Source organism: Hemiscyllium ocellatum, chromosome 36, assembly GCF_020745735.1.
Source record: "Hemiscyllium ocellatum isolate sHemOce1 chromosome 36, sHemOce1.pat.X.cur, whole genome shotgun sequence".
Classification (NCBI taxonomy): Eukaryota; Metazoa; Chordata; class Chondrichthyes; order Orectolobiformes; family Hemiscylliidae; genus Hemiscyllium; species Hemiscyllium ocellatum.
This window is the reverse complement of record NC_083436.1, coordinates 2245892-2260443: the sequence shown is the minus strand read 5'-3', so window position 1 is coordinate 2260443 and position 14552 is coordinate 2245892. Positions and strand designations below refer to the sequence as shown.

General features: G+C 39.8%; 1 protein-coding gene across 6 annotated transcripts in view; it reads left to right on the top strand.

Annotated features, from left to right (window-relative positions):
* LOC132833266 (microtubule-associated protein 9-like) overlaps window positions 1–12829 on the top strand; it is a 207597-nt gene extending 194768 nt beyond the window's left edge. For all 6 annotated transcript variants that reach the window (XM_060851426.1, XM_060851425.1, XM_060851421.1 and 3 more), the window contains 2 exons: window positions 7110–7176; window positions 12598–12829. In XM_060851426.1, coding sequence (XP_060707409.1) covers window positions 7110–7176; window positions 12598–12731 — 201 coding nt within the window. In that variant the 3' untranslated portion in view covers window positions 12732–12829. The remainder of the gene's footprint in view (window positions 1–7109; window positions 7177–12597) is intronic.
* Window positions 12830–14552: the final 1723 nt, after the last annotated feature.

Sequence of the window (14552 nt, the reverse complement as noted above, 5' to 3'; positions counted from 1 at the left end):
TGTGGAGTTTGCACGTTCTCTCCGTGTCTGCGTGGGTTTCCTCCGGGTGCTCCGGTTTCCTCCCACAGTCCAAAGATGTGCGGGTCAGGTGAATTGGCTAAATTGCCCGTAGTGTTAGGTAAGGGGTAAATGTAGGGGTATGGGTGGGTTGCGCTTCGGCGGGTCGGTGTGGACTTGTTGGGCCGAAGGGCCTGTTTCCACACTGTAAGTAATCTAATCTAATCTTTAACTTTCTAAATATTGACTAGAAATGCTATAGTTTGAGTACTTTAGATAGGTCAGTTTTTGTCCAATGTGTGCAGGAGGGCTTCCTGACAGAGTATGTAGATAGATCAACATGGGGCGACGCCACAATGGATTTAGTACTGGGTAACAAACCTGGCCAGGTGTTAGATTTGGAGGTAGGTAAGCACTTTGGTGATAGTGATCACAATTCAGTTTAGTTTACCGATGGAAAGGGATAGATATATACTGCAGGGGAAGAGTTATAGCTGGGGGAAAGGCAATTCTGATGTGATTGGGCAAGATTTAAGATGCATAGGATAGGGAAGAAAACTGCAGGGGATGGACACAAATTGAAATGTGGAGCTTGTTCAAGGAATAGCTATTGCATGTCCTTCATAAATATGTACTTGTCAGGGAGGAAGTGGTCGAGTGAGCAAACCGTGATTTACTAAAGTTGAATCTCTTGTCAAGTGGAAGAAGAGGGCTTATGTAAAGATGAGACATGAGCGCTCAGTTCAGCCGCTTTAGAGTTACAAGTTAGCCAGGAAGGACCTAAAGAGAGAGCAAAGCAGAGGCAGGAGAGGACATGAGAAGTCTTTGGCAGGTAAGAGCCAGGAAAACTCTAATGCTTTCTACAGGTATGTCAGGAATAAAAGAATGATTAGAGTAAGATTAGGGACAGTTGAGGGCAGTAATGGGAAGTTGTGCGTGGAGTCCGAGCAGATAGGAGAAGCGCTAAATGAACATTGTTTTGTCGGTATATACACTGGAAAATGACAAAGTTGTTGTTGAGGAGAAGACTGAGATACAGGCTATTAGACTAGATGGGATTGAGGTTCATAAGGAGATGTTAGCAATTCTGGAAAGTGTGAAAATATACAAGTCCCTAGGCCGAATGGGATTTATCAAGATTTTCTGGGAATCTAGGAAGGAGATTGCAGAACCATTGACTTTCATCTATATGTCATCATTGTCTAAAGGAATAGTGCCATAAGAATACAGACTTGGCTGGCCAACAGAAGACAGCGAGTGGTAGTAGAAGGAAAATATTCTGCCTGGAAGTCTGTGGTGAGTGGTGTTCCACAGGGCTGTGTCCTTGGGCCTCTATTGTTTGTCATTTTTATTAATGACTTGAATGAGGGGATTGAAGGATAGGTCGGCAAGTTTGCAGATGACACAAAGGTTGTCGTTGATAGTATAGAGGGCTGTTGTAGGGTGCAGCGGGACATTGACAGGATGCAGAAATGGGCTGAGAGGTGGCAGATGTAGTTCAACCTGGATAAATGCGAGGCGATGCATTTTGGAAGTCAAATTTGAAAGCCGAGTACAGGATTAAGGGTAGGATAGGATTCTTGGCAGTGTGGAGGAACAGAGGGATCTTGGGGTGTAGATACATAGATCCCTTAAAATGGCCACCCAAGTGAACAGGGTTGTTAAGAAAGCATATGGTGTTTTGGCTTTCATTAACGGGGGATTGAGTTTAAAAGTCGTGAGATCTTGTTGCAGCTCTATAAAACTTTGGTTAGACTGCACTTGGAATACTGCATCCAGTTCTGGTCGCCCATCCACATCTTTATAAGAAAGATGTGGATGCTTTGGAGAGGGTTCAGAGGAGGTTTACCAGGAGGCTGCCTGGACTGGAGGGCTTATCCTATGAGGAGAGATTGACTGAGCTTGGACTTTTTTCATTGGAGAAAAGGAGGAGAAGAGGGGACCTAATTGAGGTATACAAGATAACGAGAGGCATAGATAAGAGTCGATAGCCAGAGACTGTTTCCCAGGGCAGAAATGACTAACATGAGGGGTCATAGTTTTAAGCTTGTTGGAGGAAAGTATAGAGGGGATGTCAGAGGGGGGTTCTTTACACAGAGAGTCGAGAGAGCATGGAATGCTTTGCCAGCAGCATTGTGGAGACAGGGTCATTAGGGACACTTAAGAGACTCCTGGACATGCATATGGTCACAGAAACTTGAGGGTGCATACATGAGGATCAGTGGGCACAACATCGTGGGCTGAAGGGCCTGTTCTGTGTTGTACTGTTCTATGTTCTAAGACTGGAGGATAGTAAATGTCTCCTTGTTCAAGAAGGGGAGTAGGGACAATCCTGGTAATTATACACCAGTGAGCCTTATTTTGGTTGCGGGCCGAGTGTTGAAAGGATTATAATAGATAGGATTTATAATCATCTGAAAAGGAATAAGTTGATTAGGGATAGTCAACACAGTTTTGTGAAGGGTAGGTTGTGTCTCACAAAACCTTATTGAGTTCTTTGAGAAGGTGACCAAACAGGTGGATGAGGGTAAAGAGGTTGATGTGGTGTATATGGATTTCAATAAGGTGTTTGATAAGGTGGCCATTGCAGAAAATACAGAGGGTGATTTCAGAGTTTGGATCGGAAATTGGCTAGCTAAAATAAATCAGAGGGTCATGATTGATAAAAAATGATCATCCTACAGTTCAGTTACTAGCTGTGTACCACAAGGATCTGTTTTGGCCCACTGCTGTTTATCATTTTTATAAATGTCCTCGATGAGGGCATAGAAGGATGGGCTAGTAAATTTGTGGATGACACTAAGGTCAGTAGATTTGTGGATAGTGCCGAAGGATATTGCAGGTTACAGAGGGACATAGACAAGCTGCAGAGCTGGGCAGAGCAGTGGCAAATGGAGTTTAATGCAGAAAAGTGTGAAGTGATTCACTCTGGATGGAGTAACAGGAATATGGATTAGTGAGCTAATGGTAAGATGCTTGGTAGTGTGGATGAGCAGTGTCCATGTACATAGATCCCTGAAAGTTGCCACCCAGATTGATAGGATTGTTAAGGTGGCGTATGGGGTGTTAGCTTTTATTGCTAGAGTGAATGTGTTTCAGAGCCATGAGGTCATACTGCAGCTGTACAAAACTCTGGTGCAGCTACACTTGGAGTATTGTGTACAATTCTGGTTGCTGTGCGACAGGAAGATATGGAGGCTTTGGAAATGGTTCAGAGGCAATTTACTAGGATATTGCCTGGTATAGAGGGAAGGTTTTATGAGGTAATTCAGGCTGTTTTCAGTAGAGAGAAGAAGGTTGAGAGGTGACTTAAATGGAGACATACAAAATGATCAGAGGATTAGATAGAGTGGACAGTGAGAGTCTTTTTCCTTGGATGGTGATGGCTAGCACGAGGGGGTGATAGATATAGGACAGATGTCAGAGGTAATTTCTTTACTCAGTAGTAAGGGCATGGAATGCCTGGCCTGCAACAGTAGTAGACCTGCCAACCTTAAAGGCATTTAAATGGTCATTGGATAAGTATGTGGATGACAGTGGAATAGTGTAGGTTAGAAGGGTTTCAGATTGGTTCTGCAGTTTGGCACATCATCATGTAATGTTCAATGTTTTGTCATATATGATGGTCTGATGCTTCATTCTACCCCAACTCTAGTTTTCCTTGTCTTTCCCTAAATTTTAGGCCCAATAAACCATCTTCACTATCGATATTCAGTGAGAAAGGAAATCCATGCACATCGTCAGAATTGCATTCCAATATCCCCTTTACCTATATTGGTAGTTAATATCTGGAGAGGTGAAAAACTCTGTTTATTGTTGTGTTTTATTCTCAAATTCCTAATTTGTCTGCATCCTTATTCCTTCAACTTGTTTGCTAACAACACTACTGTGGTAGGATGGATTTTAAACAATGATAAGTCAGAATACAGAAAGGAGATAGAGGGCTTGGTGACATGGTACAATGATAACAACCCCTCTCGTAAGTTCGGCAAAACTAAGAACGGATCATTCACTTCAGAAAGAAAGTAGGAAAACAAGCCACCCTCTTCATCAGTGGAGCGAAGGTTGAGAGCATTAGATCCCTAGGAGTGACTATGACCAACAGCCACGGTTGGGCGGCACGGTGGCACAGTGGTTAGCACTGCTGCCTCACAGTGCCGTAGACCCGGGTTAAATTCCTGATTCAGGCGACTGACTGTGTGCAGTTTGCACGTTCTCCCCGTGTCTGCGTGGTTTCCTCCAGGTGCTCCGGTTTCCTCCCACAGTCCAAAGATGTGCGGGTCAGGTGAATTGGCTAAATTGCCCGTAGTGTTAGGTAAGGGGTAAATGTAGGGGTATGGGTGGGTTGCGCTTCAGCGGGTCGGTGTGGACTTGTTGGGCCGAAGGGCCTGTTTCCACACTGTAAGTAATCTAAAAAAAACGTATGCTTTCTATTGTGCATCTGTAAAGGTTGAGCCTCCTATGTAGATGTGACAGTCAAGGCAGCACAACTACACTTCTTCCTCAGGTGGCTTGGGAAATTTGGTCTGTCCATAAGGACCCTCACCAACTAGACCATCACCGGAGGTAACCTTCCATCCATTGAGGCAATTTACACGTCTCATTGCTGTGAAAAGGCTATCAGCATCATTAAAGACTCATCGCACCCTGGTAATGCACTCCTAAACCTTCTGTTAGGCAAAAGACACAGAAGCTTGAACACACCGACACGTTCAAGAACAGAGTGACAATAAATCCAATTAACTTGGTTCCCTAGTTAAGTACTCTTTTGACTGAATGTGTGGGAATGGTTCTTATTTTCTATCTATTCATGTTGTATGACATTTTCAATATCTCGTCTGCCTCTCTCTGTCAACTGCCTCAGTATAATCTATAAAGCATACATATAGATCTTCTTTGGACTTTGAATGTTAGGTGCCTGGAACACACTGGTAAGAGAGGTGATAGAAGCAGATACGACAGCAACATTTAAGACACACAGGAGAAGAATGGAGTGATATGGACCACGTGCAGGCAAATGGGATTAGTTTAAAATGACATCATGGTTGGCACAGACAAGGTGGGCCAAAATGCCTGTTCTTGTGCTGTGCAGTTCAATGTTCTGTTGCTGTCTTTCTTAAAGTTCTTATCACAGACCTTGCATTTTTTTTGTACCTTTTCATTCAATAAACCCATAATATTCTTTCAATATCTCTGGCCTAAATTTGCTTTGTGCTCAATATCATGATGATTCTTGGAACTATATAATCAAAAACATTCTATGAAGTTCCCACTCTGTTTCAACTTATCTTTTTGCTAGATATGGATACTGACGTCAGAGTGCTTCAAGAAATAAGCCTGTCAGAGTTTTGCAAATTATTCCAGAAATATGTCATAGTCTCATATCTGGAATCTTCTATAGTCCCATACTTTTAACCATTTTATATTTTGATAGCTTAATTTTCCTTCCTTTTTTGTGACTGGAAGCTCTTTATATGTTTTTCTTCCCTCCATTGGGGAATAGTTCTCTAAATGTTCTTTTCATCAACCAAAAATGTTATTTTTTGTCCAGTATTATGGAGACATCTATTACAATGATTAAAAAAATTATGTAGTTGAAGCAACTGTAGAGTTGATAAAAGCATCATAAAGTGAAAGCTGTTATTTGTTCTTGGGATATGGGCATCACTGGTGAGCCATTATTGTCATCCCTAATTGCCAATGAGAAGGTGACAGCTGGTCACCACCTTAAGCTGCTGTGGTCCATATGATGACATATACAATGTTGTTAAGAAGAGTGCTAGGATTTTGAACCGGCTTCAGTGTAGAGAGTTCTCTGAGAACCTCACATAACTACTATATTTCTTCAGGTTTTTCCCTTCCCAAAACAGTCTTCTGAGCCATGGTGCTTTGTTCTGCAATTTAGCTGACCTCACTGCAGTCTCCCTCTTTATCATTGGAGATCAGAAGTAAATCATTTCTGTTGAATAGGACCAGGGTCTTCTAAACTTCCTTCTCAACTTCGCCTTAATACCCACTAAACAGCTCTTAAGATTAGATTACTTACAGTGTGGAAACAGGCCCTTCAGCCCAACAAGTCCACACCGACCCACCGAAGCGCAACCCACCCATACCCCTACATTTACCCCTTTACCTAACACTATGGACAACTTAGCATGGCCAATTCACCTAACCTGCACATCTTTGGACTGTGGGAGGAAACCGGAGCACACGGAGGAAACCCACGCAAACACGGGGAGAATGTGCAAACTCCACACAGTCAGTCACCTGAGTCGGGAATTGAACCCAGGATCTCCGGCGCTGTGAGGCAGCAGTGCTAACCACTGTGCCACCGTGCCGCCCCAACTGTGCCACCGTGCCGCCCATAAACAATCATAAATTCCCTTTCTTAATCTATGATTTCTCCTAAAGTTTGACTATTATTTGGATAAAGCTGGAAATCATTCCCATTCCCTTGTGTATTGGAGTATTTCCAACTCACGCTCAACTTCAATTAATCTGAGTTTGTGATTTCAAATGGAGATATCACCGAAAGATATTTTACAATCTCACTATCAGCAAACTCCCACATGCTGCATTTCAAATACACTGCTCTGTTATTTCTTGGATTAACCTTATTTAATGAATTAAAGTCTTTAATCCTACATTTACACATTCCTGGTTATGATTAAGATGATTGCTCAGATTTAGAGAAGAAAAACTCATCATCAAGTAATCTGCTACCTTTCAATTTAAACAATGCTCCTGGCTTCAGCTTTACACCTTGTTGCTTCTCTTGCTCCCTCACTCAGAGATCCTTGCATGGTAAAAGAACTTAACATCTCATGTCTTATTGCGCCAAATTCTTCCCCTACTCACCAAATTCCTAAAAGTACGTACTGATAAAGCTCTAAAATGGGCATTGAACTGCTTAGGTTTGCATGTAACCAAAACCTCCTTGCATTAAATTTATACCAGCAAGAAAAACTGAGTCAGCCCCTTAAATATTAACATTTCATGTCCAACTAATTTTCAATTCATAGGTAGAATGTGTTCACAATTACACAATTTATGTATTTGCATATTTGTAACAATTAAGAATTTATCAATGTGACATTGTTTATTGCAAACAGGAACAAAAGGAAAAGCAGCAAAGGCATGATAAGAAGCAAAGGAAAATCAGGAGAATTTTGCAACATGGTGAGCCATCACCTCCGTGGAGCCCCCCTAATAAAACAATTCCATTTGGAAAATGAACGTTATGCATCCATGGCGAATAAATCTTAAATTTTGCTTTTTCACTGTATGAATAGAGTAAAATTTTAATCTGTATCTTTAAAACCAGAAGTTCCTATAAATAAACATATCTGTACATATTTGCTTGTAATACTACTAGAACTGTACATTTCCAGTTCTACCAGTGAGGCGGTTGCTCGAGATCTGGTCCCAGGAAATGAGGCAGAGGAGGGGAGCATTTGGCAAATATCAAATCACAACATAATAAAAAGTTTTTAAAAAATAAGTTTGTTTAAATGTAAAACTCAGTCAGTGATTAAGATCCCAGTCTGGGCAGATATTAGGGGTCTAAAGTTGAACTGGAGCACGTTGATTGGACACATTTTGTTGGATAAAATAGTTGCTGCAAATGGGAGAATTTCAAAAGAGAGATGAATAGCTGTAGCTAAGTACATATCCTTGACAAATGAATGAGTAACTAAAGCTAGAGTACCCTGGATGACTAAGGATATTGATGAGAAAATAAAGAAAAAAAAGAGGCATTTGATACATGCTGAACCAACAACAGCAATAGAAATCAGGAAGAGTATCTCAAATGCGAAAAGAAGCTAAGGCTAAAATACAGGGAAGCTAAGAAGAAGCATGAGACTGAACTAAAACAAGTAGCAACAAGTTCTTCACATATGTTAATAGCAAAAAAGACTAAAAAAAGGATAGTGGGGCCCGGAAAGCTACACACTGAAGCAATGATATGGCGAAGGGGCAAAAAGAATATTTTACTTCTGTTTTTACCAAATAAGAGGATGCTAACAATTGCCTAGTTAAAAAACATGCGTATTGAACAACTGACCAGTATAATGACCGATGAAGAAGAGGTGCCATAAAGGCTGGCAGCACTCAAGATTGAGAAGTCAGCAGGTCAGATGGATTTGCATCCTCGATTGCTGAGAGAGTTAAAGGAACAAATTGTGGAGCCATTGACAGGAATTTTCCAGGCCTCTCTGAACACAGGAGTAGCTCCAGAGGACTGGAAGATTGTAAATGTGACACAGTATTTGAAGAAAGGGACAAAGAATAACCAAGAAAACTATAGACCTGTCAGCTTGACATCTTAAGAGTCATACAATATGGAACCGATCCTTCAGTCCAACTCAGCTGCGCCAAACATTTATCCCAACCTGGCCTGGTCCCATTTACTAGCATTTGGGCGATATCCCTCTAAAGTCTTCCTATTCATATATCCATCCAGATGCCTTTTAAATGTTGCAATTATACCCACCTCCACCACTTCCTCTAGCACCTTATTTTATACACATACCAGACCCTGTTTGAAAAAAAAATTACCCCTCCGGTCCTTTTTATATTTTTCCCCTCTCAGTAGTGTAGGCTATAATACAGGATAAGGTAAATATCATTTAGAAAACAATAAATTAATACTAAACAGTTAATGACAGACTAATATGGCTTTGTCAAGTGCAAATTATGTCTGAAAAATTTCATTAAGTTATTTGACTAGGTGACAAGCATAGATGAAGATATTGTGATGCATGTTGTATATGCGTACTGAAAATCCACGTTTGATATGGTGCTACATAGTAGGTTGTGCCCTTATTCAAGGAGTGCTGCAAAAAAAAACCTGGGAACTATAGGCTAGTAGGCCAGACATCTGTGGTAGATAAAAGTTACTTGAGAAGATTCTGAGAGATAAGAGATACATAATTTGGAAAGATAGGGGTTGATTAGGAGTAGTCAGCATGGCTTTGTGCATGGGAGATCACAAAATTGTTAGAATTCTTTGATAAAGTGACAAAGGTTGACTAGGGCAGGATAGTAGACACTGTATATGGATTTCAGTAAGCGCTTTGATAAGGTTCCACATGGTAGGCTGCTCTGGACTGTTCGACTACATAGAATCCAGCGGGAGCTGGCCAATTGGATACATAATTAGCTTGGTGGTCAGAAGCAGAGCATAGTAGTGGAAGCATGTTTGTTCGACTGGAGGCCTTCAGGCCTAGTGGAGTTCTTCAGGGTTCAGTCTTGGGCTATTAGGTGGCATCATGAACAGTGAGGAAGGTAACAGAAATTGCAACAAGACCTTGATCAGCTAGGGAAGTGAGCTGAGAAATGGCAAAATGAGTTTAATATAGATAAAGTGTGAGGGAGTTCAGGTACATGGTTTTCTGAAAGTGGAGTCACAGGTAGACAGGGCAGTACAGGAGGCTTTTGGTAGACGGTCCTTCAGCATTTAGGGCACTGAGTATAGAAGTTGGGAAGTTATGCTGCAGTTGTATAAGACATTGATGAGACTGCACTTGGAATATTATATTCAGTTTTGGTCACCTTGCTAAAGGAAGGATATGATTAAACCTGAAAGAATGCAGAGGAAATCCACAAGAATGTTGCCAGGACTCAATGGTCCGAGTTATAGGAGAGTTTGGATAAGCTAGGATTTTTTTTCTTTAGAGCATAGGAGATGGAGGGGGATCTTATAGAAGTGTGGAAGATCATAAAAAAGGTGTGGATAGGGTGAATGCACTCAGTCTTTTTCCCAGGTTTGGGGAATTGAGGACTAGAGGACATCAGTTTAAAGTTAAGAGGGGAAAGAATAAAAGGAAACCTGAGGGGCATCTTCTTTACACAAAGGGTGTTTAATGACCTGCCAGAGGAGTTAGTTAATGTGGGTACATTTGCAACATTTGAAAGGCATTTGGAAAATACATGAATAGAAAAGGTTTAGAAGGATATGGGCCAAGTGCAGGGAAATGGAGTTATCGTGGATAGACATTTTGGTCGGTGTGGACCAGTTTGTGCCAAAGGGTCTGGCTCTGTGCTGTGAGATTCTAGTATTCTATTGACAGGTCCTTGGCAGCATGGATTAGTAATTAGCTAAAGGATAGGAAACAGAATAGGTACACAGGCATTTCTCAGATTAGAAACAAGTTGAAAGTGGTGTTCCCCACAGACTTGTGTTGGGATCCTCACTTTCGGTGATTTCTTTAAATGATTTGGAGAATGGTGTTCAGAGCTAAATCTCTAAATTTGCAGATGATATTAAGCTAGGGGGAATAGTGAATTGTAAGGATGATGCTGAGCAACTTCAGAAGAACACTGACAATTTGGCCAAATAGGCAGTATCTGGCAGATGAAATTCAATACAGAAAAATGTGAAGTAATGCATTTTGTGAGGTGAAACAGAGACAATACAGGCTCAATGGTAAGCCTATGAGGGCAGTGTAGGACCAAATAGACCTTTATGTTCACCTACCTGATTCTCTGAATGTGACAAGGCAAGTTTAAATAGTTGTTAAGACTTATAGGATCCTATTTTTGGTTTTTAAACAGAGATATAGAGTATAAAAGTAAAGAAGTGATACTACACCTCTACAAATCTTTGCTCAGATCATATTTGGATGAATGTGTTCAGTTCTGGGCACCTTATTTAAGGAAGGATGTTAAAAGCCTTGGAGAGAATTCAAAGGAAATTCATCAGAATTACAACAGAAATGAAAAAGTTTAGGCAAGTAAAGATTGAGAAAATGGGCTTGTTCTCCTTGGAGCCAGGAAGATTAAGAGGTGAGCTCAAGAATGTGTAGGTTAGGTGCATTAGTCAGGGTAAATAATAGGGTAGGGGAACAGGTCTGAGTGGGTTACTCTTTGTAGGGTCTGTGTGGTCTTGTTGGGCCTAATGGCCTGTTTCCACACTGTAGGGATTTTATGATTCAGTGATTTTATTGAGGTGTTGAGTGAGGTATAGAAATGAGTAGAGAAACTTCTTTATTCATTCAGTTGTTAGGATTTAGAATGTACTGCCTATTGCAAGCAGATTCCATATGTTTCCAATGAAAGTGAAGTTAGAGGGCTACTGAGACAAGACAGGAGAGTGGGAGCCGTACAGACACAATGGATTCTGTGGTTGTAAAATCCTATGATGCTATAATTTTAAGTTATTATTGTGAAACATAATATTGTCAAATAAAATAGCTATGGAGTCCATACAACCTTCTGACATAAAGAGATTTACTAAACAATTATTTATGCAGTGTAATAATGTAGATAGTGTGGAAGGTAGCAAATTGCATGTGCACAAGCAAATTCCAAAACCAGCATCATTATCCTCAATAGTGGTCCCTCACAGACAAGCAAGACTCTCTTCCATTTGCAGGGTGAGAACATAGGTCCTAGATAGACTGACACGGCTTCTGCAGGCTACATTACACTTGGGGCAGGTGGTGCTCAAAGAACAAAGGAAAATTTACAGCCCAGGAACAGCAATAAAACAGTTAAAACCAGTCATCCGTTAAAGTGAGTTTCCTCACTAGGTTGTTGTCTGGGGGGGAACTACATGGAGGTTCAACCAACTTTACAAGAGATATGGGGTGGCACGGTGGCTCAGTGGTTAGCACTGCTGCCTCCCAGGTTCGATTTCAGCCTCGGGTGACTGTCTGTGTGGAGTTTGGCACGTTCTCCCAGTGTCTGTATGGGTTTCTTCCCACAATCCAAAGATGTGCAGGTCAGGTGAACTGGCCATGCTAAATTGGCCATAGGGTTAGGTGAAGGAGTAAACGTTGGGGTATGGGTTGGTTGTGCTTCAGGAGGTCAGTGTAGACTTGTTGGGTTGAAGGGCCTGTTTCCACGCTGTAAGTAATCTAATCTAATCTAATCTCTATCAAAAGAAAGTCCATAAAAATACAAAGTAATTCCAATGTTAGAGAAGTTGCAAGACTAGTTGTCTTTAATTCCTGATGTCTTCATTAATTCATTATTATCATCATACCATTTGTCTCTTGCTCCTATCACAAGGCCATAAAAGGATATGTGGCACCTTTAGTTAGGTCCAGTATCTCCTTCTTTAAGAGTTGATACTTCTATATCTTCTCCTCCCATGCTTTAGTTTTCATTTTCAAACCACATCCACTAATACTGCTTGATCATCCTTGCACAAGATTAAAGCAGGAACCACAGCTTCCCTTCAATATCTTTTAAGTGGGGTCAATAAAGATTTTCCAACCATTTTTCTTAGTAAACTGAGTTACCACTTCTGCAATTTTGTTTGCCTCTTCATCCTCATTTTCTTCATTGAGGGGCACCATCCTGAAATATGAGAAACCGTTTCTATTACTACATTAGATTGTCTACAATTCTTATTGCTTAATGGTCTTCTGTAGGATAGAGTTGACGTTGTATGATAGAAATTGGTTCATAGTAAAACTGTATTAATGATCTTTGATGTCATCATACATAATGTTCTAGTCCAATTGTTAGATTGGCCATTACTTTAAAAATTATAGCCTTCGACCCCTTGACTAGGTAACACCATCCACTTCTGTATCTCTAATTCCCTCCATTTGTCATAATTACTACTAATAGTCTCCTCTATCTTGTCAGAATTTTCTATATTCTGTGTAATCCCGGATCCATCCGACTTGAGTATTCGAGAATTCCAGATGTCACTAAGAATCTTCAGCTTACTCAGTTCCGTTACTCTTTCCAACATTTTGGATTCTTTAAAATCAGAATGAAGCCTGTAGAATCTTGTCAGATGATCTCCCAAACACCTCATTTCTACATTACTGCAATTGAAATTAATATTGCTAATTTATTTAGTCCAGGTCAGCCATCTCTATTAGGAGCATAATAAATATCATCCGTAATAGGTTGTGACGGATAGAAAATGTCTTTCTACATGATAATTAGGAGTTTTATTAATCTGCTGAGATAACTTTATGAAGCTTCTAAAAGCATCAGGAAATGTAATCTGGGAATAAAATGTTTTTAAAAGCTGTACTTTCTGTGCTGGTTTTAATGTAGATTTTTTAAAATTCTAATGTCCAATTCTTTGGTAAATCTTCCCAACTCATGAATCTATGTTTGCTCCATACTTTTCCATATTCCCAGGCTCTATGTACTGTATTGTATTATTAATGAGTACAATTCTTCCAAATAAATGTTTTTTTTTTGCAAATGAAATGAAACATTTTAGTTTTCTTAATACTTACATTCAGTACTGTACTCTTGCAAAATCTCTTCTTTATTTTAATGTAAACACCATTCCTTCATTATTGAGTCGAATAAATGCGATGTTGTCCGTAAAGGCCAATGACACACTATAGTTATCACTGGGATCGAGAAATATCCCTTTAATTACCCTCTAACCTGCTAATAAAAGTGGGTCCAATGCTATATTGAAAAGAATAGGTGACAACGAATCTCCCTGCTTTACACCTTTTAAAATATCAATTTTTATAGTTTGATATCCAAAATCTTCTACTACTGTGCTATTATCAACGTATAAACACGTTATTAGTTTCACAAATTGTGTTTATGTCCTACCGAGTCAAAAGCTTTGGCTAAAATCGATAAATGCAATTGCCAATTTTTGTTTTCTCCTTTTCGATCACTAATGTTACTTAAAATTTTTACATTCTGATCACAACTGTAGACTCCTGTAAGAAATCCTTTCTGCCATTTTTATTTCGATTGATTCACTTAATCTTTTGGCCATGATCTTGGTAAAGATCCTGAGTAGGATGGGCCCTTTTGTTATCGGCCTCCAACGATCAGTTTGTCTTTATCATTCGTTTTAGGGATGAGTACTGTGCGACTTTCCTTCAAGTCAGGAACATTGCCTGTTTTCAGCAATATTTGAAAATATTCTCGGAAATATTTTATTATCCATATTATGTCCTTAACCTCCATGCCATCCAGCCCAGCGGCAGTTTTGGAGGCCCAAGGGCCTGATCAAGTTCCTCAACTGTCACTGGCTGGACTAGAGTTATTTTAATGGGTGTCCCCTTTATATTTTGTGGAATTTTTAATATTTGATTTATTATTAGGTGTCGATAATTTGTTTCGGAAGAACTGAATTCGTCTTTCTTCAAGTGAACACATGCTATTTACAAGGGCTCCCATCAATTCCCTCGCTATGTACACTGTCTTTAGTATTTCAATAATTTACTTTTTTTTGCATACCTCTTCCTCACGTTATTAATTTGAGAGCTATCCCCTTCCCAGGTTTGATTTCTTCTCTCCCTACTTAGTTTCTTTTCTCCATCATTCTTTTTCTTTAATAATCTCGTAATTTCATTTATTATTCTATTGTTTTCTTTTGCTATATTACATTTATTTTTAAACTATATTAATTTCAATTAAATCTAAATTGTCTATAGATTTTTCACTATCACTTCCTTCATTTTTATTCTACAAGATAGATTTGGCTTTTCTTACTTATTTTGTACTTCTTCCATGTTCTCTGCCCTCATCGTTTCTTCTTCATCACTATTATCCTTCCCAAATTCAATTTATGCCTTTTCTTCCTTATCTTCTCTATTACTATTATTTTG